Source organism: Acomys minous (assembly GCF_964271855.1).
Source record: "Acomys minous genome assembly, chromosome: 6".
NCBI lineage: Eukaryota > Metazoa > Chordata > Mammalia > Rodentia > Muridae > Acomys > Acomys minous.
This window is the reverse complement of record NC_140487.1, coordinates 98630344-98656860: the sequence shown is the minus strand read 5'-3', so window position 1 is coordinate 98656860 and position 26517 is coordinate 98630344. Positions and strand designations below refer to the sequence as shown.

The window sequence follows — 26517 nt, the reverse complement described above, 5'->3', positions numbered from 1 at the left end:
CTTTACTGATGTTTTTAAAAAATACTGAAAATGACACCAGTGGTAAGAAATAACACTTTATTTCATTTTTGACAACTCTTTTCATACCCTCCCGCTTCCTGCCCTAACCCTCATCTTATTTGAAGAATAGATTTGAGAAAGAAAAAAGGAAAAATGGCAGTGGGTGCATTCTGCAGTGCTAATAGGGTGTGCTTTCATGAAAACAATCATTTCACCAAACTAGTGCTCTATAGGAACCATCCAGAAAGGGCTGTTGTCTTTTCAGCCTGAGTGTTAAAGGGCCCACGCTCAAGTACTGTAGGGAACGGTGGGTCAGTGGTGTTTTTCTTTAACCATTAGAGTCACCATCAGTTTTTAAATGTGGGTTGGTCTGCAGGAAGTCTACAGTGTTTTCTAACCATTATCTTGAACCACATCAGCAGCTCTCGTGCTGGCAAATGGGAGTTAGGGAGGAAGTGTAAAAGCCCATCTTCTCAGTCTTTGTAATATGAGTGACATTTGTGTCTCTTGTAACACTAAGGGCAGTTAGCCAAGAGTGGAATGATAAGAACAGCCACCTGGGGTTCACCTCTCCGCCCCCCACTTTTTCACGGCATATAAGACAGTTTGCTGTGGGGTGTGGTGGTGAACCTTTAGCCCCTGTACTCAGAAGGCAGAGGCAGGTGATCTGCGAGTTCAAGGCCAGTTTGTTCTACGTAGTGAGTTCCAGGCCAGCTAGGGCTACAAAGTGAGTGATCTCAAAAAAAGATGAAGAAGAAAAAGTGCACTTCTCTTAAATAACTCTCCGGGACTGTTCCCTCCTTTTGTGTCTACTGAGGATGAAGGATACAAGGTGAGTGCTGTGGAGCGTGATGGTAGGCTTGTGGTGTGACTGCTAGGTGCCACTAGAGGGCAGCGCTTAAATGGGAACACAGCCTTAAAACATGCTGTACACACTTCATGCACATATGCTGTGTCAGCACGAAAGTGCTGGTGTGAACAGCTCAGGACTGAGTACCACCAGGCTTTCATCTGCTCCAAATCTGTATGGTTTCTGCCCCCAGAGCTGGCATCCCTGCTTCACTTTCTTCCATCTCCTTTGGGCACAAATTACTGATCTGAAACAACAGACTCCCTTCTATTGTTGGTGGTGAGCCTAGCCTTTAGTGGCTGAGCCGGCTCTCCAGCCCCAGACTCCTTTTTTAAGAAAAGGGGTTGACCACATCACAAGGTTGTAAAGCAATCTCCACGGTAATTAGCTAATTAAACTTGAATTCAACACCATATGAGGATAGGAGGCGGCAAAGGATAAGCCTCAGATCGCAGCAGATCTTTCCAAGTAGTGCATGGTAGCTGATAACAGGAGAGGACTGGTTGTAAGCTAGACCAGAGGTCAGGGTTGGGCACAAAGAACTGCCTGCGTGGCTTGGAAGAGCTGTGGTTTCCTGAACTTGGCTGCAGAGGGCCAGGGCTTCACTTCAGGAAGGGTATGAGGTGGTCGATAAACCATGTGCTAGACATTACAAGGTGGTCTCCTTCCTTCGCCAGGAACACTAGCTTCCCTGCTTTGTCCATTTGCTTTAGTCCCAGGTGGTCCTGTAGAGAGAGAGAGAGGCTACAATGAACCCAAGAGGCTTAATGAAAGGCTTTAGATTAATACAGAATGTTAACAACATTTAGTCTCAGGATACACTTTGAATATACAAGATAAAGCAATATAGAGGGGCATATTGTTGAGGTGAAAAGAAAAAGATACTTCCTTTTAGATCTTTGTTTTGAGACAGGGCCTTGCTTTGTAGCCCTAGCTGGCCTCGAACTTGCAGCAATACTGCCTCAGCCTCCTGAGTGCCGAGATTATAAAAGCACGTACTACCATGCCTGGTTCCTTCAGTTTGCTTCTAAGCATTAAAAATACATGTGTAGGGTGTCAACATAGTGGCGCATCCCTTTAATACCAACATTTGGGAGGTAGAGGTGGATCTCTAAGTTCAAGGATAGCCAGGTTTATACAGAGTTGCAGGACAGTCAGGGCTACATAGAGGATGTTCGCTGTCTTTAACAAACAAACAAACAACAACAACAACAAAAAACAACTGAGATTGTTTTGCCGCATTCCCTGCAAGATGCTAGAAGTAAACCCGGGCCTGCCCTGAGCTGCACCTCAGTGCCTATAGTCAGCTTTCTGGAAAGTAGCTGGGCGAGCCACAGGTAAAACTGGTACGGAACATCATAGTGAAATGGGGCTGAGCCAAAGAAAGAAGAGAAAATTAGCCACATAATACTTTAAGATGCAACATGTCTAATTCCTAGGGCAGTGAACTTGGGCCACGCTAGTATCTTGCAGTAACAGTGTCATCCCCAATAGCCGGGGTGTCAGTCTCTTGATGGGAAGAGACGATCTAGAAGGGTAGAGCAGTGCTACTGCTTGTTTGCCCTGGGTTTGAGTTTCATGACAAGGAAGGCCTTGGCTGTAATTTCCAAAGCTACCAGAACCTTAGCTTCCCTGTATTTCTACCTCAGCCAAACCGGGACACCATGCATATTAGAGAAGCAGAGGAAAAAGTGTCTCTGGAATTGTGTGGGGGGGGGAAACGGTAGTGAAAGATGGTTCAGATGTGGTGCCTGGGCATTTGTGAGTCCATCTTCGGCATCAGTTCTTTAGTCTGTGGTGAGCAGTGGCTGGATGTGGTGACACTGCAATTTCTGCTTGAGAAACAGGACCTGTTGCCAAACAGAAGCCACAGCAGCCCCAGTTCAGCCCTTGCAGTAGAAGTTGCCTTGTCACTGCCTGATATGTTTATTCTTGGTGCTAGGGAACAACCCCAAAAGTCGTCATGTATGTCGAGCACACGGACTGCCGCTGAGGTGTACCCTCCGACCAGCAAAGTCCACGCCTCCGTTTATGGTTGTCATAGCCCAACACCTCACCCATGTCTGCATTTCCTTAGAGGCTTCTGGGATTTGCAGTAAACTAATTAATTCTACAAAGGAAGCCGGTTCCAAACCTTTTCTTCAAAAGTAAAACCTTAGAGATGATATTTCTCTTTTTGTGTTTGAGAACCATGAGCCAAAGGTCTTCCACAAACCAGGAAGTGAGTGTGAAACAGCCTACGGTGACCTAAGTTAGGTGGCTCGTGAGCTCTGGGGGCTCTAGCCCCAACGGAACCCGGGATGGACAGAAACAGCGTTAACCTCCCGAAGCACGTGTAAACCCCGCCCCCCCCCTCACCTCTTTGTATAGAGTGGTCTTCTGGAGGGGATTGATTTCCTCAGCTTGGCCACTTCTGTAAAATCCAAACCACTGCAGGAGAGAAGGAAGAATTGTGGGTCAGGTCACCTGTGCAGCACACTTTCAGAAATCTTTTGAGGCTGGCTAGAACCTGAAACTGCCAGCCAATGACCATTGTAATGTATCCTGAGGGATGATGAGGCTAGGCTTCTTGAAGTTTTCCATTTCCCCGTCACCTCTGCTTCCTTCCTTAACTGCATCAACCCTGAAAGTCACTGTGCTGTCCGCAGTCATTCAAGGATGAACATACCAGCCACCCCCCCCTTTTTTTTAAGAAGCTGCCAGTCTGGCAGGCAGAGAACCAATTCACTGTTTAGCTCCGGGTCAGTGGACTTCTGTAAAGGCCAGATACAGAATCACGTGGTTGGCTACTTGCTTGCCATCGCACGACACAAAAGGAGCAACAGAGTGTGAAGAGGAAGTAGGGGTCTTCTAACGAAATGCTTCTGTAGATATGGAGATTTGGCTTTCATACAGTTTTCATAGCATACAATAGTTTAGCTTTCCCCCTCTGTTTTTATATATATATATATATATATATATATATATATATATATATATATATATATATATATATATATATAAACTCCGAGCTCACAGGCCACTCAAAAATACAGTGAGATTTGGCCCCTAGGCTGCCTTCCCCTCCTCCCCTGCCATCTGACTGTGAGCAGAGGTTCAGCTGAGCTTGGTGACTTCAAAAGCGGAAGCAGCAGTCGGTTGCTCACACCTGCCAATTGGAGCACTCAAGAGGACGAGGGGGGAAGAGTCGCTGGGAGTTTGAGACCAGCTGGAGCCGCAGAATGAGGGCCCCTTTAAAAGGAGGAGCCAAAACCTGGGAGTAGGCATGGTGTCCTAGAGGAGTGACATTATTGTATTTGGCCATGACGAAGGGACAGGGGTAGTTAGGCGGAGAAGGCAGGGAGATGCCCTTGAGAGAGAAGGCATGTGAGACAGACGCCTACGAACTAGCTTGGGACAGTTCAAGTACTAAGTACGGGTGGCAGAGCTGCAGAGGTTGGTCATTCTGAGTCAAGGCGGACTTGGACATCAAGCTCCGGGGTTAGAGATGGGGTTAGCGAGTCTGCACCTGTCTGGGTCACAGGTCCCTTTGAGAAACACATTAAAACTGTAAACCTCCGCCCCCTCTCCCCACCCCCCAGAATGTAACCACATACTTTTCATAAAACTCTGGGTGCAGCTAGGGGACCGCAGCTGATTTGGTGTCCCATAAATAGACACGCAGGTGAAGGCTGGTGGTAAGGACAGGTTTTGCCCAGAAAGCAGCACCAGTCAGTACTGTTGGTGACCATCCCGCCATCTCTTGGCACTCTGTGGCCATGCGTCTCACCTGACTCTCTACAGGGTCCACGATGGTATCGTTAAGGAATTTCAACATCACAAACTTCTTGAGGGCCATCAGGTTTTTCCTGTAGGACTCATTGACACTCTGAAAGAAGAGGGGACAGTGCTGCAGGGTCACTGCTACCACGTTCCGGCAGGGGGATTCTATCTTCAGCCTTCCCTCAGAAACCCATCTGACTGACGTGCAGTCAACCGCAGGCTGGATTCTCCCGGAATGTCCCAAACCCATGCTCGCGCCTCCGCACAGTCCCTGGCCTTCCCAGAGTCTCTTTTGAGGAAACCTGCCCTGAAAGGCCCCGCCAGGGAGGCCTCCTTTGTGTAGACGCCAGCTGTGAATTTCTACTTTGCCCAGCGGGCCACTGACTGTATAACCTCCTCCTGCTGTTTTAACCTGAAGGACGGGAGGGCTTCAGGGAGGAGGAGACCCAGCTCAGCTACCGTAAAAAAGGAACTGAAACTCATGAGCACTGCCTCTCACAAACAAACCCTGTGGCTCCTGGCTTATGCACAGGGTATCGTCCATAAATGGTCACTGCTTATTTTCTTTCTGATGGCCAGAAGAGAATGCCTAAGCATGGGAGTGTGCTTGGGCGCTTACTCTCTCTTGATTTATGTCAGCCAAGAAGGTGCTGTAGTTGCGGTAGACATCTTCCTTGACGGGGTCATGCCAGTACTGTGCTTGCACCAGGCTGAGGGAGAAAAAAGGATGAAGGTGACTAGGCGCTTCTCAGTCAGCATGCCCGGAGCACGCCCCGCTTCCTAGGCCAAAGCCCCGAGTCCCAGGCCTTGCCTTCTAACAGGGAATACTTCTTAGACCTGCCGATGAAACAGCCGCCATTTGGCAGCTACAGAAAAGGCCAAGACTTGGGGACGAGATCCGTCAATATGCGGCGTCCTTCTAATCACAGTGGTCCATCCAGGCTGCCCCTTCTTACAGCCTCACCCCCCTCCCTCGGCTTCCTATTCGTCTGGTAAGACGCAGCTGCCTTTGCCCCTTCCGCTCCTTTGTTGTTCCTCTCCTCATCTTCCTCAGACTGGAATGGAGATTTAGCCAGCTCGGTGTGACTACCAGTAATCAGAATGACACTCTAATCTGTTTATAAATGTATTTGGCGCCAGATGTGGTAGTACCCACCTGCAATACCAGCACTCAGGAGGTAGGTAGAGGCACAGGGTTCTGAAGCTTAAGGTTATCTTTAGCTACATAGTAAATTTGAGGTCAGCCTTGGCCAACCAGAGACACTGTTCCCCCCCCCCAAAAAAAACAAAAACCCTGTGTTTGGAAGTTCTAAAAAGTTTAATTTTACTGATACTTCAAAACTCAGGGCGAGGAGCTAAAGAAATGACTCAGTGGTTAAGTACTCTTCCAGAAGACCTGGGTTGATTCATCTTACCCACATGAGCTACCAGGCTCACAACTCCAGGTCCTAGGGATCCCGTGCCACCTTCTGGCCTCCCTGGGCACTGGGCATGCATGTGGTGTACATACATACATACGTACATACATACATACATACATACAGATAAAGACCCAAACATAGGATAAAAATATCTAACATGTAAATAAAGGAAGAATTCAGGGCTTAAGAGGTTAGGCCACAGATAACAGTATTTGTCTGACTTGCACATGACTCTGGGTTTGATCCTCAGCACTGAAAAAATAGATAAATAGCTCAGCAGACTGAATATTTATAGAACACCGCCATCAGCACCGATCTTGTCAAGGCTTTAGTATTGCTGCTTACTGTATTCTCCCTGTAGGACTGTAAGCCCTTTGACGGACAGCAGATGCTCTCTATAGGGGTTTGCTAAATGACATGGGCTCGCTCGTACAGGATGTGAGACAAGCTATGCTGGAGCCTGTGATAGGGATGTAAGGTGAAGGGAGGCTGGAGCGGTGAGGACTCTGCGGGTGGGGCCCACAGTGTCAGGGGTGGGTGGGTAAAAACACCCACACAGTTCCCCAAGGTGAATGATCCTGAATCAGCCACACAATGGAAAGGGATGATGAGGAAGGTCTTTGACCCAGTCAAACCAGTTTCCTGGTGACTCAGGACTTCAGGAGGATGCTGACTAAGCGTGAGCACGAGGACAACCATCACCATTAAGCTTTTGCCATCAAAGAGTCCAGCTAAGAGGAGAGATGGCAGGAAGATGTGAAGAACATTTCACTGTAAGGAGCTTGATGTAAGTGGTACAGCCCAGAGGAGGCCTGAGGATGGGCAGAGAAAGTGCAGGGGCCTGGGAGGAGGAGGGGGAGGAGGGAGAGGAGGGGGAGGAGGAGGAGGAAGGGGAGGATGGAGAGGAGGGGGAGGAAGAGGGATGTAGGTGGTACAGCTCAGAGGAGGCAGAGAAAGAGCAGGGGCCTGGGAGGAGGAGGAGGAAGGGGAGGATGGAGAGGAGGGGGAGGAGGAGGGATGTAGGTGGTACAGCCCAGAGGAGGCCTGAGGATGGGCCGAAAGGCAGGGGCCTGGGAGGAGGAGGAAGAGGAGGGATGTAGGTGGTACAGCTCAGAGGAGGCCTGAGGATGGGCGGAAGGGCAGGGCCCTGGGAGGAGGAGGTTCATGAAGCAGACAGAAGAACCAATGTGCACTCTCACTATCAACTTGTACCCTGAGGGATAGATTGGAAAAGGCTAATCTAAGTTAAACCACGGTAGTTAAGGTAAGTCACTTTGGTGTTTTGAGACAAGAGTTTCACTCTGTAGCCCAGGATAGACTCAAATGGACACTCTTCCTGGCCCCTGTATCCCCAACGTTAGGATTATAGACATGTACTACCACACTTGACTCTTCTGGTTTGTTTTTTTGTCAGGGAAGGTCTTGCTATGGAACTCTAGCTGCCTGGTCCTTACTATGTAGCCAATGAGGCCCTCACACTCGCAGCAATCCTCTTGTCTCACCCACCTGAGCTCTTCCAGCATTACAGGTGTCAGCCACCATGCTCATTGAGGCCCTGGGAAACAAAAGGTTATCCACTAACTTATTTCAGTCTGTATGTGGGGCTACATGCGTGTGTTCATGTGTGGATGGTCCCATTCTTGTGGAGTTGACATTGGGCGTCCTCCTCCTCTATCTCTCTGCACCATATTCTTTCTTTGAGACAGGGTGACAAGCTGGCTGGACAGTGAGTTCCCAGAATCCACTTGTCTCTGATGCTCAGGGCTGGGGTTGCAGATGCATGCCATTGTGCCTCGCTTTTTATGTAGGTCCTGGCAATCTGAGCCCAGGTCCTCCTGTTTGCACATCCAGGCCCCCCCCCCCAGGCCCCAGGATGCCTCTGTTGGTCTTACCACCCTCTCCCGCTATTCTGTATGGACTGCTTGCTTATAATCGGCCATCTGTGCAAACGAGGCTTTGCCCATATACCTTTAAAAAGAAAAAGCAAACAACCTTCCGGAAATTAGGCGGAGGCCTATAAGTTAGTCTGCGCTACAGCTGTTGAGAATTCAGGATGCACGGCCCCCGGGGAGACTGTGTTGTTAGTGCTGTGTTGGCTCACAGGCCTAACTCATGGACAGTGTGGATACAACACCCTTCAAGCCTTCCATCTAACTGTCACCACCTTAGTGTCTCAGCCACCACTGTCTCTCACCTAGACCACTGCCACAGGACCCTGAGCAGTCTCTTGTTTTAATTCTAGCCCTCTCAGAATCCACTTTCCACAAGGTCTTCTAAAAAAAACGTAAACAAGGCACTTGAGTCTTCAGCTTAAAACCCTGACAGCTTTGAATGCGGATACAGAGAGAACAGCATTTCTCAGCGCTCCTTCCCTGGCTACGCCTTTACATGGTTAAAGCCCTAACTTGTTTCTTCAGTTCTCACACCTATCACTAAAGTCACACCAGCCCAGAAGAAGGTTGACTTGTCCTGCCTTTGTACCGGCCATCCTTTTCTTGGCTTCTCCCATGTCCCTTCCATCTCCTCCTTTATACCCAGATCAAAGGTACCCAGTACCATCACTTGCACGCCCGCATCTTAGCAGATTCCATCTGAGGTGCCTGTTTCCCCCTCTCCCACTAGCATGAGACCAAGCTGCCCAACTGGCTTCCATCCCATGGTATCTATGAAGCCCGCCACCAGGCCTGGGAAAACAGTAACAATTTCAATATTTGGTGAAGTTATGAATGAAAGACTTCACAACTGCAAGTAAAGGAGAAAACAAACAAAATGTCAACACTAGGAAGGGAAAGAGAAAGCTGAATGTTTGAAACACAGCCCGGCTGTGGTAACAGCCCAGACCTTTTACTCAATGGGAATGCAGGCTGCGCTAAATAGCTAATACTCAACTTACTTAAAAAATGACTCTCCAGTAAGGCATGCTACTAACTCCACGTCAGAGGCTCAAGGTGCCCAGGGCCACACAGCTAGCTGATGACACCATGAGGGCTCTCCAACAACCCCCACCTCCCTTCCCTGAAGGTGGTAAGTCCATTTCCCTTCACAGTGGGTCATTCCTTGGTACAGGGATACAGGAGTTGAGGTTAGCTGCAGTCTTCTCTCAGATGACAAGGCTCTGCACCGATGCCTTCTGGGTAGCTGCAGTGCTATAGGCGAGCATGCTGCCCCCAGATCCACTCTGGTTGGGATCGTTTCCTCATGCATGGTGCTGTGAAATTTCATAGGAATGTATGGCAACGTGGCTTTGGTTTTTTTTTTCTGTCTTTGACACAGTACTCAGTAAGCCCTTTCAGCCTGGAGGCTCACGCACTGCAGTGCCTTGGACGTCGTAACTTTTTTTTGTTGTTGTTGTTTTTGTTTTTTGTTGTTGTTTTTTTTTTGAGACAGGGTTTCTCTGGGTAGCCTTGGCTGTCCTGGAACTTGCTCTGTAGACCAGGCTGGCCTCAAACTCACAGAGATCCTCCTGCCTCGGTTCTTCTGTCCAGTTTACCACTTCATCAGGCCTGATTTTGTTTTTGTTTTTGTTTTTAAAAGATTCATTCATTTATTTATTTTAAAACTTCATCATATGTGCACTGGTGTTTTGCCTACATGTATGTCTATGTAAAGGTGCCAAATCCCCTGGAACTGGAGTTATAGACAGTTATGAATTTGGGTGCTGGGATTTGAACCCTGGCCTTCTGGAAGAGCAACCTCTTAACTGCTGAGCCATCTCTTCAGCCCCAAGGTTTTTTATTTTTAAGCATGTGTGTTTTTTACCTGCATGTATGTATGCCTGTGCACCCTGTGCAGGCAGTGCTCCCAGAGGATGTAGGATCCCCAGAGACCAGAGTTAGCAACAGCTGTGATATCACCAGCCACTACTGCTGGGATCACTGAGCATGCACTGAGCAGGGCACTCCCACAGTCTGGGCCTCACAGCTGGCTGCACTCACTGTTCTTTTTTTGTTTTTGTTTTTGTTTTTAAACAGGGTTTCTCTGTGTAGTCTTGGCTGTCCTGGACTCACTTTGTAGACCAGGCTGGCCTCGGAACTCACAGCGATCCGCCTGCCTCTGTCTCCCGAGTGCTGGGATTAAAGGCGTGCGCCACCACGCCCGGCCCATACTCACTGTTCTTGCACAGCTTTGGTGTAAGCAGCACCGTTGAGTGTTTTCCTGATGAAGTCACAGAAGTGAGAACTCACTCCTGGGCATCTAGGGAATCCATAGACTCCTGTATAGGCAAAAAGACAACCATATATTGAGTGCCCACTGTACCAGGTACTGTGAGAACTGAAAAAAAGAAAAGAAAAGAAAAAAAAAAGTCCAAGTACTGAGAACTAACAGCAGCCAGTTTTCCTCTGTTCCCCTCCCTCCCAGCTCCTCCCACCAGGGGCCTCTGCCCCAGTTCCACCCTTGTGTGGCTGCTACATACAGCACATGGTTGCCCTGTCCTCTTTCTGGGGAAGTCACGGGGCCCCCAGACCCCATTCCCCTCCCAAGCCATACTTTTATCCATGCTCTTCCCCTTCCTTTAAGTCCTGTGGAAATTACTTTTGACACCTAATACGGGTGCAAATGTCCCATGGACTGTCATCACACTGTGTTGTTTAGGGAGGGCGAATGGTCAGGAAATTCACTTGTTTCTTGAATAGTTTCCCCTGCCCTCTCTCGACACTCTGTTCCTTTTCCCTTTCTTTTTATGAAGACAGGGTAGCGTCCGTCTAACGTAGCCCAGGCTGACCTCACTCTCTGACCTCTTGCCCCTCTCCCTAAACGCTGGGATTCTAGGCACACAAACACCATGGCTTTTCCCAGAATAGTTTTGGGATCTTTGAATCCACAGACATGGAACTCAGGGATTCAGAAGGCCAAAAGTGAGCTGGGGTACAGTTCTGTGGCAGAGTTCTTGCAGACTGTGGGGTTTATCCACAGCAACACACACACACACACACACACACATACACACACACGGAGAGACAGAGGAAGGGGGGGAGGAGGGGGAGGAAGGGAGGGAGGGGGAGGGGGAAGGAGAGAGCGAGAGCCTGAGATCTAGCTATCACCACACTCCCAGGCCTCGCTCCAGCCCTGCGACTTGAGCACCTGCTTCTCCTGTCAAGTGTACCTCTCAGCCCTCATCACAGAGGCATCTCTACGGCACAGATGGAGACTACTACAGAAATCCACAACTGGTTAAAACGCAGAGAACAGTTGATTGTGAGGTGCCCAGCGCAACTGATCCATCTACAACACGACACACTCCCAAGGCTCAGGGAACATGCTGGAAGAAGAGGCCGAAGCCTAGCATGGCTACACTTGAGACTGTGTCTTCTATATGTGAAACGGTCACTACACATATGAACTCTCAACAATATGGTCGCCTAAAGAAGACCTTATAATGACACCACCAGGTGACATCCCCAGCGCAGGTGGGGGAAACTTCACAGGGCCCCACCTCTAAAAATGAAGGACCAGAGGCAATTAATGATAGTCGAGAGTGGGAGAATCTGTACTCAGGGATAAGACCTGGTAGGTTATCCAACCCCAAGTGGTCATGTACATATGAGCAACACTAAATGGACTCAGCAAATACACACACACACACACACACACACACACACACGCACACACACACACACACACACACACACACACCAATAATAAATAAATAAGAGGTCATGAATATAGGAGTTGAAGGGGGGAGGGGAGGAGTGAAAATGATGTGAATATAACACATAAATAGGCCGGGCGTGGTGGCGCACGCCTTTAATCCCAGCACTTGGGAGGCAGAGGTAGGCGGATCGATGTGAGTTCAAGGCCAGCCTGGTCTACAAAGTGAGTCCAGGACAGCCAGGCATACACAGAGAAACCCTGTCTCGAAAAAACAAACAAACAAACAAAAAAACCAAACAACAAAAAACCCCCACATAAGTAGGAAATAAAGTATTAAAAAAAATAAATTGCTGAGCAGTGGTGGCACACACCTTTAATCCCAGCACTTGAGAGGCAGAAGCAGGTGGAGTTCTGTGAGTTTGAGGCCAGCCTGGGCTACAGAGCAAGTTCTAGGACAGCCAGGGAAGGCTATGTAGAGAAACCCTGTCTCAAAAAAAAAAAAAAAAAAAAAAATCAAACTAAGTAAATAAAGTAACTTAGTTTTTGTTGTCAAATGTGTTCACAATGACATATAGCACATGTTTTCCCTCAAATAGGTACTCTGTCGAAGTAGTGCTAAAGGACAGAACAAAAGGCTTACATACTGGTTTTTGCCTAAGCCTAATGTCGACTGCACAGCACAGATGACAGAGAACAGGGATTCCATTGTATTTGGAACCCAGGACCTTGCACATGCTGGACAAATGAATTACCACCAAGCTACACGCACAGCCCAATGTATTTTATCAACTCTTCAACCACTGTCAATCAGATGGAACTCTTAACTCTATAAAAGCCTTTTTTAAAAAGACTTATTTATTTATCACGTATACAGTGTTCTGCCCGCATGTGTGCCTGCTCGCCAGAAGAGGGCACCAGATCTCATTATAGGTGGTTGTGAGCCACCATGTGGCTACTGGGAACTGAACTCAGGACCTTTGGAAGAACAGACAGTGTTCTTAACCTCTGAGCCATCTCTCCAGCCCAACTCTATGAAATCTTATGAGCTAAGTAGAGAGGATGGCTAGCAACGATTCACATGTACTACAGAGCTTTGTAATCCAGAGAAACTTCCTACTTCCATATTGGTGGTGAAAGGGAAATTTTTAATTAACATTAAAGCAACCAGAACAGCAGAGCTCTCTAACTCATAAGTGCAGGTCGACAGGTCTGCTAGCCCAAGGTCCCAGATGATAAATCACAAAGAATGCGGAGATAGGAGACAAAGGCCTACTGAGTGTTCCAGGGACCGGCTGGCCATAAAAGATAGGGAGAATACACAAGGACAAATTCCTGAGAGAAACAGGTACCGGACATGGTCGAGTGAGTAATGAGCCAAGACCCCTCATCCGATCTTATGATGTCTGCTTAATCCCCCCCTTGAGGCCCGCACACAATGTTCCAGAGGTGTCGTTAGCTCAGATAAACATCTACCCTCGGGTTCCAAGAAAGACAGGAACCAAGGACTGTACCCATGTGATTAAGTCTGAGCTTACCCCAGATCTGCCTATGCAATTTGCTGATGTTCAAATGTTTGAAACAACCAACCGTGTGTGGCCGCGCCAAAACTTCCCACTCCCCCCGACCCTTGCCCATATAAACCCCTAACCCCTGGGCTTCTGGGTCAACCCCTCTGTCTCCTGCGTGAGATACGTGTCGACCCGGAGCTCCGCCAATAAACTGCCTCATGTGTTTACAGCAAGACGGTCGTTTGTGAGTCTTTGGGTGCGCGCCATCCCGAGGCTTGAGTGAGGGTCTCCCTTTGGGGATCTTTCAGTGGTGGCTACTTTGCTATACTGTGCAGAAATGGGATTTGACAAGGGTGATTGACAGTGTACAGATCAAACTACTACATGTTTTTTGTTTTCTTTCTTTCTTTCCTTCTTTCTCTCTCTCTCTCCTTCTTTCTTTCTTTCTTCTCCTCTTCCTCTTAATTGATCGCTAGCTGGGCCTACAGGTAATATAGATAATTTTATAAAACAAAAAGTGGCGCCCAATGTGGGGGCAGGTATCCGCACTCTTAAAAATCATGTTGTCATAGTCTAAAAAGGGTTAATAGCTCGCAGAGAGCATCCAAGAGCCATAGCAAAGATGGCTACATACACGTGGCCAGTTGGAGAGGCGGACTTAAGAGACTGACAGTCTTCTAAACTAGCCTGAGGAATAGAGTTAACTGCCTAGAAAAATAATAAAATTAAAACTATGATGGTCCCTTTCCAAGGCGCCATGAGAGGAAGCTCCTGGATCTTTTTTGGCTCTCTTTTGGTGTTTATGAATTTGTTTGCAATGAGCTTAGTCATGGTCACACTTCTCCTTACCCTCTCTAAAAAAGTTCAGGGAGAAAGGCAGAGAGAAATGGGAGACTAAGTTACTAACAACTAGAAAAGGAGAAGGGACTGAACTCTTCTCCATAAAGTTGGCAACAGCTGAAATTCTAAGCTCCTTAGCTGCAAGGTGTTTGTCAGGGTTTTTCTGGGAAAGGTCTGCCACAGAGAGATAGCAGTAAATAAATTCCAAGGAATGGTGGGCAGGATTCCACTAACTGAAGTCTAAATTGGCACAAATGACTCAAGGCTTAGACTTCTCTGGGTTCCTTGCTTGATTTTTTACTGAGATTTCTAAAAATTTGAGATGAAATAGTTATAAAGGGCGGTGGTGGCACCAGCCCTTAATCCCAACACAATAGAGACAAAAGCCAGGCGGAACTCCTGAGTTCCAACCTGGCCTCCACAGGCTTGAACCCCCTACTGATAAGATTAAGTTGTATTAGGATTTAAAGTGACATTTTTTTTGGTATGTTCCTTTTTTCTTAACAATGGATTGTATATGCTTACTGATCTAAAGGATAGATACGCATCAATATGAGATTTATGTTTTTTTTTAAAAAGTAATAAAAAAATGCTTTAAGTATGTTTTGTTGGTCAAGGTAAAGACATAGGTTGAAGGGGGAGACAGACATGAAGCTACAGGGTTCCCATGTGGAGAAGGTGTGAGGCAAAACCACCCAAAACAAATGTAAAAAGCCAGGTACAAGATATCTATAGCCGAAGAAGAAATATATTTTGTTGGTCAAGATAAGGGCCAAGGAAAGGTTAAAAAGAGAAACAAACATGCAAGCTGCCTACGTAGGTACAAGATACCTACTGTATACATAAACACTAAGGTAAAGTGAGAATCCATCTGATGTCTATTTAAAACTTAATGCCTTTTTTTTTTCTGCTCAGGGCAACCACAGCTTGTTTCTAAAATGAGAAACATTTTCTCGGGAAACAGGTTGCGGCCTAGCTTATACATCAAGCGCCACAGAGCCTAAAAAAGGACATTTAAAACTATACAATCTTGCTTTGATTCCAACATGATGATAATTGTATGTTCATTGTTAATGGTGATATTATCTTTTGTCTTTAAAAGAGGAAAACTTGAAACAGACCTGAATAAAAACGAGACTGGTAACTTAAGAAAGTCTATGTTGCCGGGCGTGGTGGCGCATGCCTGTAATCCCAGCACTCGGGAGGCAGAGGCAGGTGGATCGCTGTAAGTTCGAGGCCAGCCTGGTCTACAAAGTGAGTCCAGGACAGCCAAGGCTACACAGAGAAACCCTGTCTCGAAAAACCAAAAAAAAAAAAAAAGAAAGTCTATGTTTACATGAATTCAAACTGCAGAACAAGCAGTTAACTTATATTGCTAATTCCATTACATGGGAACAGCTCTGAGACTGGCTGAGACATGTGCATCCTGCACACCTAATACACACATAGTTTTAAGACTGTATAATGCTTGTGAAAAATTATATGTTTTCAGAATAAAAGAACTGTACACTGATGCTGGATCAGACCTGACAGGAGTCATTCCTCCAGCATGCTGAGATGCTGACATCCTGCATCCTTCATGTTCCAGCCCCAAGTGCTTCGGTTGCTGTTCCTCATCAGAGAAGCACAGCTTCAAAGAAGACTCCTGATCCAAATTGGTCCAGCATTTTGGATTGTCCCACACAGGACTAATATTAAGCCTGGAATTTCTCAACATTTAGAGACTGGCCCACGAAATACTGTTCCTCTCTTGTTTAACCATTTTTTTTATTTGGGCCCCCTACAGATATTCTCTGCCCCTAATCAGCTTGAAGAAACTTTAAGAGAAAGATGCCTCATTTCCCTTAAGGGGGGTTGGGTGGGTTTTTGGCTGCTTTCTTGGGCTATAGATATATGTTGTCATTAAAAGGTATAGAGATAGGGGTTGTAAAGAAAGAAAGGGGAGTATAGGGATATGTAGGGATGATAGGACAAAAAGTAGATTATTGAATCTACTCCTCAACTTGAGGCCTTAATTGTTACAAATAAGGTTAAATTTAATTAATTAATATAGAATTTTGTATATTGATACAAAGTAAGTTTACTTTTGATACACTGAAATAGAATTCAAATTTAATATTATCTTCACACATTATATTTTTACTCTAGTATGAGGTGTTGTACATATACAGCTCAATTAATACATAGTTTACTTCCAACAGTCTGATAGTGTTATTGTAGACTGTTTAGGAAAGTTAAGTAATACAAGTCAACTGTTGATCAACTCATGGTCATGTCAAGTAGAGGAATATGCATGCTAGGTTTAACAGATAATTCTATAGATATTTGTGGTAAAATAGATAAGGTCTTCAAAAACCTCAGAGACCGACAGAATATGGCATTTAAAATATTTTTATTGTTTTAAGGATTCTTTGACAATAAGGCAGGTTAACTCCTGGCAGTACCCATCCTAACACAGAAGATGATGACCACTGAAGGGCCTCCTTGTGGAGATGGCTTTGAGTGTGGCAAAACAGCCACAGCACACAAAAATGTGCTTGTTTCTCCCACAGACAGAGTTCTGCCTAAAATGGGCAAGCTTGGATGCAGGCAGAGTCGACAGGCAGACTCTGCCAAGACAGGGTAAGCAAGTCCTCAATAGTTCCTGCTTCACAAATATATCTGTCAGATATACTGGGCCAGAAGGTTGAAGATGATGCTCCAATCTTATAGAGAGTTTTGGGTGTCTGTTCAGGCAGTAAACTGTCTCTGTCATTTTTTTCATTTTGGAAGCTGCTAACCTGCAGGTTCCCTTTTATGCAGTAGCTAAATTTATTCCTTCTGAAGTCTCTGATGGGGTTGAAGACCAGATAGTTAATTTTAAAATGAAGTTTAAAATTAAAAAGATATTTTTAAGTCTAGATAGAAACTTTTAGGTTGACAGATTTGAGCTTTAATAGATGTTGATTTAAGTTCAAAACTTTAGATTCACCAAGATAGAATAGATATTTTCTACAAGGTTGCCAAATACATTTTGATTAAAAAAAATTATGTGTGTAAGTGTTACCTATTGGTTTTTATAATTTTTCATAATTGTACTTACTGTATATGAAAAATGGCATTTTTTTATTTAGACAGAAAAGGGGGAGATGTTGGGATAATCTGATGTATTTTGATGCTAATTACTGCTTGTTGTCTGACCCACATTTTGCTTAATAAAAAGCCATCCCACCTGGGCAGAGCAGGAGATAGGTGGGGCTAGGAGAGAGAGGAATTCTGGGAAGAAGAAAGACTGCCACTAGGAGAAGGAGAGAGACCTGAAGGGAAGAGAGGAAGGCCGCCATGGGTTAGCTGGAGGAGAAGCACATGGCTGGCAGCGTGGATGGAGAGTCCGGCCCAGATGAAGAACATTAGCAAGTATTTGGGATTTTCTTTTTTCTTTTTTTGGTTTTTTGAGACAGGGTTTTTCTGTGTAGCCTTGGCTGTCCTGGACTCACTTTGTAGACCAGGCTGGCCTCGAACTCACAGCGATCCGCCTGCCTCTGCCTCCCGAGTGCTGGGATTAAAGGTGTGCGCCACCACGCCCGGCCCGTATTTGGGATTTTCAATGGGAGGTAGTTTAGAGGATTGATATCTGCCCTGCCCCAGGTTAACCAAGGCTATTTTAAAATATAACAAGTCTTAATTGATCGCTAGCCGGGCCTACAGGTAATACAGAGAATTTCATAAAACAATATCTTCCTCCTTCCTCCATCTTTTTTTTTTTTTGAGATATGGCTTCTCTGTGTAGCTCTGGCTGTCCTGGAACTTGATCTGTAGACCAGGCTGGCCTCGAACTCACATAGATCCATCTGCCTCTGCCTCCTGAGTGCTGGGATTAAGGATTTAAGCCAACATCACCCAGTGCTACTACATGTTTTTAAAAACCAGCAAGTCAGGGCTGGAGAGGTTGCTCGATGATTAAGAGCAGTTCCCAGCAGCCATGCAGGACGGATCCCAGGAAACCTAACACCTCACATTCCAGCCCCAACACACACGTAATTAAGTTAAACACAGACACACACAGGCACTGGCTGTGGTGTGGCTCATGCCTATGGCCTCAGCATCTGGGTGGCTGAAGCAGGCGAACTGCTAACAGTTTGGTGGCAGACTAACAATCAAACAAGACCTTATCTAAAAAGGAGGAGGAGAAAGGGAAAGAAAGCAATGAAGGAAGGAAGGAAGGAAAAAAAAATGAAAGAAAAAAAGAAATACAAAACATCAGTCGGACATGGGTTAGAAAAGAGGGAGAGAGGCAGAGGGATAAAGGGGTTACCTTGATGTTGTCCCCCAACTGAGATCAGGTTGAGCATGGGAGGTGTCGGGCATCTCTGGGCCACTGCCCTCCTGGAGAAATGAAGGATGGGCTGTTAGCTCTGACAGTCAGATTAGAGTGTACCGACAGTCACTTGACAGGTTAAGCTACTTAATATATCATGGGTCCTCAAACCACAGAAGCACAGGCTTTTCTTCTCCTAAGGGTGGAGACAAGTCTTACTTCACAGAAGATAAATCATAGAGTCTGGGGAGATTGGCTCAGTCAGTGATGTGCTTGTCATGCACGAATGAGGGACTGAGCCTGGATCACATGCTCCTTCCTCCTTAAAGACAAAACAGTAAAAAAAAAAAAAAAGCCAGACACAGAGGTAATCTGGTCATATAAACTATCAATACTGAGCTCCAGGTTCACAGAGAAACTGTCTTTTCTCAACAGGTTATCCAGAGAGGGTTAAGCACTTGCTGATTCCTGGGCTCCACATAGTGGAAGGGGAGAAATGATTCCTCAGAGCTGTCTGTCTTTTGACCTGCACACATACACCAAGGCATGCATGGGTGCGTGTAGTTTAAAAATTGGTAAGTTAAGCCAGGTGGTGGTGGAGTACACCTTTAATCCTAGCACTCACAAGGCACAGGCAAGTGGATCACTGAGTTTGAGGCCAGCCTGGTCTACAGAGTGAGTTCCAGAACAACCAGGGCTAAACAGAAACCCTGACAAAAACAACAACAAAAATTAAGTTAAAATAAGAGCTGGAGAGTGGTGGCTCGGTGGTTAAGAGTGTTTGCTGGGGTTGGAAAGACAGCTCAGAGGTTAAGAGCACTGACTGCTCTTCCAGAGGTCCTGAGTTCAATTTCCAGCAACCACATGGAGGCTCATAACCATTTATAATGTGATCTAATGGTGTCTTTTGTCATGCAGACAGAACACTGTATACATAATAAATCTTTTAAAAAAAAGTGTTTGCTGCTCTAACAGAGGACCCAGATTTGGTTCTCAGCGCCTACATTGGATCACTCCCAACAACTTGTAACTCCAGCCTAAGGTGATTTGATGCCCTCTCTGGCCTTTGTGGGCACTGCGCTCACATGTGCATATATCCCAACACACACACAATTAATAATTTTAAAAAAATTTAAATTTTTCCTAAAAAAAGAAGGTGGAAAGTAGTTAAGGAATATACCTAACACTGACTTTTGGCCTCTATACACATGCTCACACAAGTGCACACACACACACACACACACACACACACTGAGAAAGAAGAGAAATTAAGTTCCACAAAGATTCTTGTACAGAGACATTTGAAGAATGACTTCCTTTCTACGCGATAGGGGAAGATCCCCAATATTTACAGTCAATTCATCTGAATGAAAGAACCATCACTTCCATGGAACAGATGTGTACTTACAGGAACTGGCCTCCCTGGGAGAAGCCAATAGCATTGTACCCCTGCTGCAACTTAGGATCCCTTTGCAGAATCTGACACACCATGCTTATCTGGAGATTGACATTCAAGAAGAAGCTGTTCTCCATTTCCTAAAAAAGGAGCAGTGGCGAGGTGAAAAGGAGGAACTGCATGTAGACAGCACCTTCTTAAGACAGGGACCGACATGAGTCAATACCCGACTGTAGCCGCTGGACTGTTGCTGAGCAATGCTGGGACAACCCTGCAGTTCCAGCACCTGCGAGGGCGAGGCGGGAAGAGCAAGTTCTAGGCTAGCCTGGGCTGTGGAACAAAATCCTACATCCTGAGATAAGATAAAGCCAAACCAGTGGGGACTATGGTTTGCTGCTAAAAATGCAAGGTGAAGTGTTCAAATAGCGCTGTCCCTCAGCCCTGCCGGGCTTGGCACCTTACCTCCATCATGTTCTTTCCAATCTTCAGAGACAGGACATAAATCCCAGGTATTTCCTTTTCTGCTATCTTTTTAATGGCACCCATGCTCACGGGGTTGCAACAGCTGTCCCCTAGCCAAGAAAAACAGTGGTGGAAACTCATGGATTAAAACACTATTGAAAGACACAAAACGCCTTTTTATGTCTCAAAGGGCACTATCCAGTATGTGAGAGGGCAGCATAGAGAATCAGGTTTTTGTTTGAGAGAGAAGTCACTCCGTGTAGGCCTTGGCGGTCCTGGAACTCACTCCGTGGACCAGGCTGGCCTCGAACTCAGAGATCTGTCTGTCTCTGCCTCCTGAGTGCTGGGATTGAAGGTGCGCGCCCTCCGTCAGCTTTTCCCACCAGGCACCCTTCTTTAGAAATTCTGCCTTGGCTATATGGGAATATAAAGTATGTGTACAACTCGAACGCTTACTGATGATGAGTCATAAAGGAATTTATAAGATAATTCTTTGGTATATATAGATCATATTTAAGGTATACAATCGAATCATGGTATACAAAAATTATCTCTGCATAGTGGGTCACCCTCTAAACCTACCATGCAGGGGGCAAAGGCAGGCAGATCTCTGTAAATTTGAGAGACCAGGCTTGGGGGGGGGGTCTACTTGCTGAGTTCCAATCTAGCCAAACCTACAAAGTGAGACCCAAAGAACTGAGGGCAGCCAGACAGTGGTGGCACACATTTTTTTTCTTTTTTTGGTTTTTAGAGATAGGTTTCTTTGTGTAGCCTTGGTAGTCCTGGACTTGCTTTGTAGACTAGGCTGGCCTTGAACACACAGAGATCCACAGTGCCCAGTACTGTAAATAAATACTTTGATTTTCTAGTCTTTTTGTTTGCTTTTCGAGACAGGGTTTCTCTATATAGTGCTGGCTGACTTGGAGCTACCTTCGCAGGCTGGTCTTGAACTCAGAGATCTGCCTGCCTCTGCCTCCTGAGTGCCGGGTGGTGGCGGTACACGCCTTTAATCCCAGCACTCACGAGGCAGAGGAAGGCGGATCTCTGAGATCCTGGCAGTCAAGTCTACAGAGTGAAGTCAGTTCCAGGACAGCCAGTGCTACACAGAGAAACTCTCTTTAAAACAAAAACAAACAAATGATTTGGTTCTAGCTGAACAGTTTATAATGAACACACAGAACTTCCTTGAAGAACTCTGTTCTTCGGAGTTAACCAATATTTTGGTTTTGTAATCATTAGTACTGAAACACTGTTTGCACAAATATATATAGTACAAATGTCAGAAGCATGCTTGGGGTTCCGTCAGAATCTGTTGGAAATTCTGTCTTAATCCCCAAACAAAATTCATTTACTAATTAAAAAAAAAAAGATGGAACTCAAATTTGGTTCCCAGCACTCATGTTGGATGGCTCACATCCGCATGTAACTCCAGCTCCAGGAAATCTGATGCCATTATCTGGCCTCCTTGGGCACCTACATGCACTTCATATACACTCACATAGGCAAACACATTTACACGAAAATAAAAATAAATAATTTTAAAATCAAAGAAATGAAGAGGCTAGAGAGAAGAATTTGTAGTTAAGAGCACTCCCAGGGCTTCTAAATTCAGCTCTCAGAACCAGTGTTGGGCATCTCACAACATCTGTAACTCTAGCTCCAAGGACCCTCCCTCTTCTGGTCTCCATGGGCACATACACACATGTTGTCACACACACATACACACATCAAACACAGACATATGTTGTCAAACACACATACAAACATCCAACACACACATATGTTGTCAAGCACACACACATATTGTCAAACACACACACACACACACACACACACACACACACACCTTAAAAAAATAAATCGAGAGGTAGGCATGGAGGTGCACCTTTAATTCCAGCATTTGGGAGGCAGAGGTACGAGGATCTGAGAGTTTGAAGCCAGCCTGGTCTACAAAGTGAGTTCAGAACAGCCAGAGCTACCCAGAGAAACCCTGTGTCAAAAAACTAAAATAAATAAATAAATAGGAAAAAGATGCAAAGACATTTCTCTAAGAAGATAGGGAATAGTCAATAGCATCCCTGTTGACAAAATCCAAGTTAAAATGCAATGAAGTGTCAATTCATACCCACCTGGACTGCTTAAAAATAACTTCTTGTGGCTGAGGCAGGGTATTACTATATAACCCCCACGTAGACCAGGCTGGCCTCAAACACAGAGATAATCTGTCTACCTCTAGCACCCTAGTGCTGGGAGTAAAGATGTGTACTACTATATCTGGCAAACAAAAAAACAAAACAAAACAAAACAAAAAGAACCCCAAACAACTTTGTTTCTGTTGCTGTTTTGTTTTCTTGCTTTTGTTTTGTTTTGTTTTATTCCGAGACAGGGTTTTTCTGAGTAACAGCCCTCGCTGTTCTGCGACTCTCTTTGCAGACCAGGCTGGCCTCAAAACTCACAAGAGATTCGCCTGCTTCAGCCTCCTGAGTGCCAGGGCATGTGCCACTACACCTGGCAAAATAAATAAATAAATAAATAAATAACATTTTTAAAATTAGAAAACAAGTGTTGGTAAGGCCATGGAGCAATAGGCTCGCTTGTCCTGCTTTGTTGGGACTATACCAGCGTGAAAAAGCACAGCAATGGCTAAAAGCATTGTACAAGCCCGTAGTTATCAAATGGCCCAGTAGGTCCACTGCTACCACACATCCAAGGAAAATGAAGCCATGCATCCAGACCAAACCTTACGACACAAGTGTCTATAGTAGTATTGTTTTGGGATGGGCTGAAAGGTGGAAACAAGCCAAATGCCCACGGATGCGCGAATAACCGGTGGTACACCCACACAATGGAACACTATTCACCCACAAATAGAGACGAAGTGCTGACACATGCTACAACTTGGACGAACCTCAGAGCAAGTTCCGTAAAACAACCCAACACAAAAGACCTTTTACCCGCCATGGTCAGAATAAGAAACCTCGCGGGCATAGGAAATAGGCTGGAGGTTATCAGGAGTGAGAGGAGAGGGGAGGAAACAATGGTTTACCTCATACGGAGGTTTCCCTGGTGCTGACAAGTTCTGAAACCAGAGAGCAGTCATGTTCGCACCTTGGGAACAGCCTCAGTCACACCAAATTGTGCACTGACAACTGTGAGCCTGATGTAAGTACAAACTGCACCTCAATGGTGACAGATAAAAGAACCCTCCTTGCTCACTGGAGGGTTATCTAGCTTATCAGGTGCTAACAAGCTTCAGAAGGCCACGTGGGGTAGGAGAAGTAGCCCAGCGGATAGAGTGCTTGCCCAGCATGCACCAGGCCCTGGGGAGGACCCCAAGACTGTATCATCGAGACAAGGAGTGTGCACATGGTCCCAGCACTTTGAAGGCACAAGTTCAAGGTCATCCTCAGTTCTTAGCTAAGCTCGTGGCTCGTCTGAACTGCACGAGTTCTTGTTGTAAAGCAAAAACAAATAGAAAGAAAAAAAAAAGGGGGGGGGGGAAGCCAGGAATGGTGCCACAATCTGTATGTAACCCGGGGGACCAGAATTCACAGGATTTAACCACACAGCCGCTGTAAGCTTTGGGAAAGGGTTGATCTCCAACTTGTATAACCTCAGGAGCGAGAGCCTCAGGGCTCAGAGCCTCAGCCTAGGCCCAAGATTGCTTCCTTTCCCGAAAATAAGCGGAGCTAAGAACAGGAAGCAAATGGACCACTGAGTAGAAACGTGGGCTGCCGTCCTGTTCCACTCTGCACTTGAATCACCGCATTTCAACCGGATGGGAAGGTTGAGGAGAAAACACTCTTGCCCTCAAGAGGCTTCTGTTCCTTTCTTCATGACATACTTGGTTCAACGGCAGCGTGGCGTACGGAAGATCCCGTCTACAACTCTAGTGCTTGGGGACTGCCAGGGTCGGGGGTGCGGTGAAGATCACAAGTCCAAAACCATTCTTGTCTGGGCAACAAATACAAATTCTGAGCTAGCCTGCAGCTAACATGAGATCTTGTTGTCTCCGCCAAAAGCCAGGTCTGCACTGGTGCAGGTGGCACAACCCCTGCCCGCCCGCCCCAATAATAAAGATAATTTAATAAAGGTGACCCTCAAGGGGAGTGGAGAGATGGCTCAGCAGTTAAGGGGCCTGACTTCTCTTCCAGGGAACCTGTGTTCAATTCCCAGGCCACGCATGGCAGCTCACAACTGTAACTCCAAGATCTGAGACCCTCATACAGGCTTATATGCAAGCAAAACATCAATGCACATAAAATAAAAAAATAATAAATTAAAATTTAAAAATGGCCCTCAAATTAAAACTAAGCAACACACCAAAAATAATAACAACATACCCTTCAGGTTTATTAAGTCCAAAAGCAGAAAACCCTTAACTCTTCTCTTTTGTTTTGCTTTGAGACAGGGTCTGGCTATGTACCTCAGCTGGCCTGGAACTAGGATGTTCTCTTTCGGCTTCCTAAGGCAGGAGGCAAGTTCCAGTGTGTGTTACTCTGTTTGCTTAAAAATTTTTTGAACACACACACACACACACACACACACACACACACACACACACACACCAGTGTGCTCACCTCTGAGCTATCCCATCTTGGTAAAACAACTTCATTTTCTAATTGTCTAAGCCAAACTTGTGGTGTCATCTCTGTCCCCTTAAGTTTCTCCAGCCCCATCTAATCCCTTGGTGCCACCCCCAAGTACGTCAAAGTTCCACCAATCCCCCACACTGCATGTTAGCACACAGCTGTCATCCATCGTACAGTTCTGTGCCACAGGCATCTGTAGGGTTGAAGGCCTGCAGTGTCCCCTTGCAGTTTCTGTGACATGTACAATGTATTCTGTCCTCCCTCTCTACAGTCCCCGGAATGCGCCTGGCCTGATCCCTCTTCACCTATCACAGGAGAAAATGAGAAAACCGATTAGGGAATCTCCAGGGCAAAGAGGCCATTGAGCTGAACCTTACTTTTTTTTTTTCTTTTTTAAATAAGAAAAGGAATCGTCAGGCTAATAAATCCAGGTTCCTAAAGAACCAGAGAAAATGCCTGGTATTGCCTCAGTTGACAAGCAGCCTGAATGCCCTGCAGTCTGAGCAATCCTCTGCTCCTCAATCCCTTTCTCTCTAATGATAACTTCTCCCCAGAGCTAACCGCAGGTTTTGTTGCAGTAAAACCACTAGAAGTGTCTGCGTGACCACCTAGTGTCACAAATAGAATGATCTTTTCATTTTTATTTATGTATAATTTAAACCTAAGTATAATTAACTAAAATTACCCCTACCCCCATCTCCAGTCTTCCCATGTAGCTCTGGCTGACCGGAACTTGCCATGTAGATCGGGGCAGGTCTCCAACTTGCAGCGATCCTCCTGCCTCTGCCTCCTGCGTGCTGGGGAAATACCTTTCCTGCACTGGCTCTCTTCAGGCACGAGGGACCACAGTAGGCTTAGAACAATTCTTCACGAACATAAGGCTACCTACCTCAAGCACACATCCACTTCAGGTCTGCTCAGCTGTCACTGTCTGGGTGAATCCTGTCCTAGCCTTGCTCTCTCTACAAGCACAAGCTCACACCCCTCAGGCTCTGTCTTCTTCAAGGTGTTATGTTTGTCACCACTGCACCCATCACCATTTGACATGCTTCCTTTATTTCTTTATAGTATGTTTCCCTACTGGAAAGTACTTTCCAGAAGGGTTAAAAATTCAGTATGCTCCATGCTCAGGCGTGACAGGTGTTGTATGATAACTCAAGGTCATGCAGGTGCCTGGTAGATCCCTATCCAAATGTGAATAAAAGCCCGAGGGCGCTGCCCAGTTCTGCAGGGTCCAGCTTGGCATGACTGAGATGCTGCTGGCTGATGCCACCGCCACTAGGATTTTTAACAAAGACAGTATAAACCCCAGCAGTGCACGGCTCTCCCTGAGCGCTCACCAAAGACACCAGGCTCCCTTCCCTCAAATCGGAAAACTTTGGATCAGACGAGTGCTGTGGAACCTTCCAGCTCTGCCCTTCGGGGAAAGGATGCCCCATTCCACACCCACTCACCCATCCCATGCCAGATCACCAGCGGTGTCGGCGAAAGCGAATCCAGATGCTCCTGGGCCCAGGCGGCACAACACCAGGGAAGCAGAAAAGCAGCCAGGAGCAGCCGGGAACTGGGCGACGCCATGTTAGCAATCACGTGACTGCCTGAGCGCGCCGCGAACTAAAGTAATCCCGGTGACCACGCCTCCCTCCGGACCACAACACCGGGTTGGCTGATTTTTATCTTTTGTTTCTCACCCACCAGGATCTGCTGTCCATCTTTTACTTGGTCTTATGCACTGCTCTCATTTTACACCCAACTCACCTAGGTGACAATTTTCCCTAGTGAATTTTGTCTCCTCTT

The 26517-nt window shown here is 46.2% G+C and overlaps 1 protein-coding gene across 1 annotated transcript; it reads right to left on the bottom strand.

Annotated features, from left to right (window-relative positions):
• Positions 1-43: 43 nt before the first annotated feature.
• Positions 44-26330, bottom strand: PPT1 (palmitoyl-protein thioesterase 1). The gene is made up of 9 exons (XM_084784896.1): positions 26175-26330; positions 20129-20238; positions 19679-19806; positions 18268-18338; positions 10144-10246; positions 5232-5322; positions 4620-4718; positions 3209-3280; positions 44-1575 (listed from the first exon to the last, which is right to left on the bottom strand). Exons 1-9 carry the CDS (start codon positions 26296-26298, stop codon positions 1453-1455), a joined length of 921 nt encoding a protein of 306 aa, XP_084641022.1. The 5' UTR covers positions 26299-26330; the 3' UTR covers positions 44-1452.
• Between the last annotated feature and the right edge of the window lie 187 nt (positions 26331-26517).

Excerpts from the sequence above, each read along its gene's own strand:
- PPT1 (XM_084784896.1), bottom strand. The coding sequence starts at position 26,298 with ATGGCGTCGCCCAGTTCCCGGCTGCTCCTGGCTGCTTTTCTGCTTCCC. Across the intron at positions 18,339-19,678 it reads TCCCAGGGAGGCCAGTTCCT|GAGGGCAGTGGCCCAGAGAT; the intron begins GTAAGTACACAT and ends TCATTTCTCCAG. Across the intron at positions 5,323-10,143 it reads ACCAAAGCTGTGCAAGAACA|CCTGGTGCAAGCACAGTACT; the intron begins GTGAGTATGGGC and ends TTTCTCCCTCAG.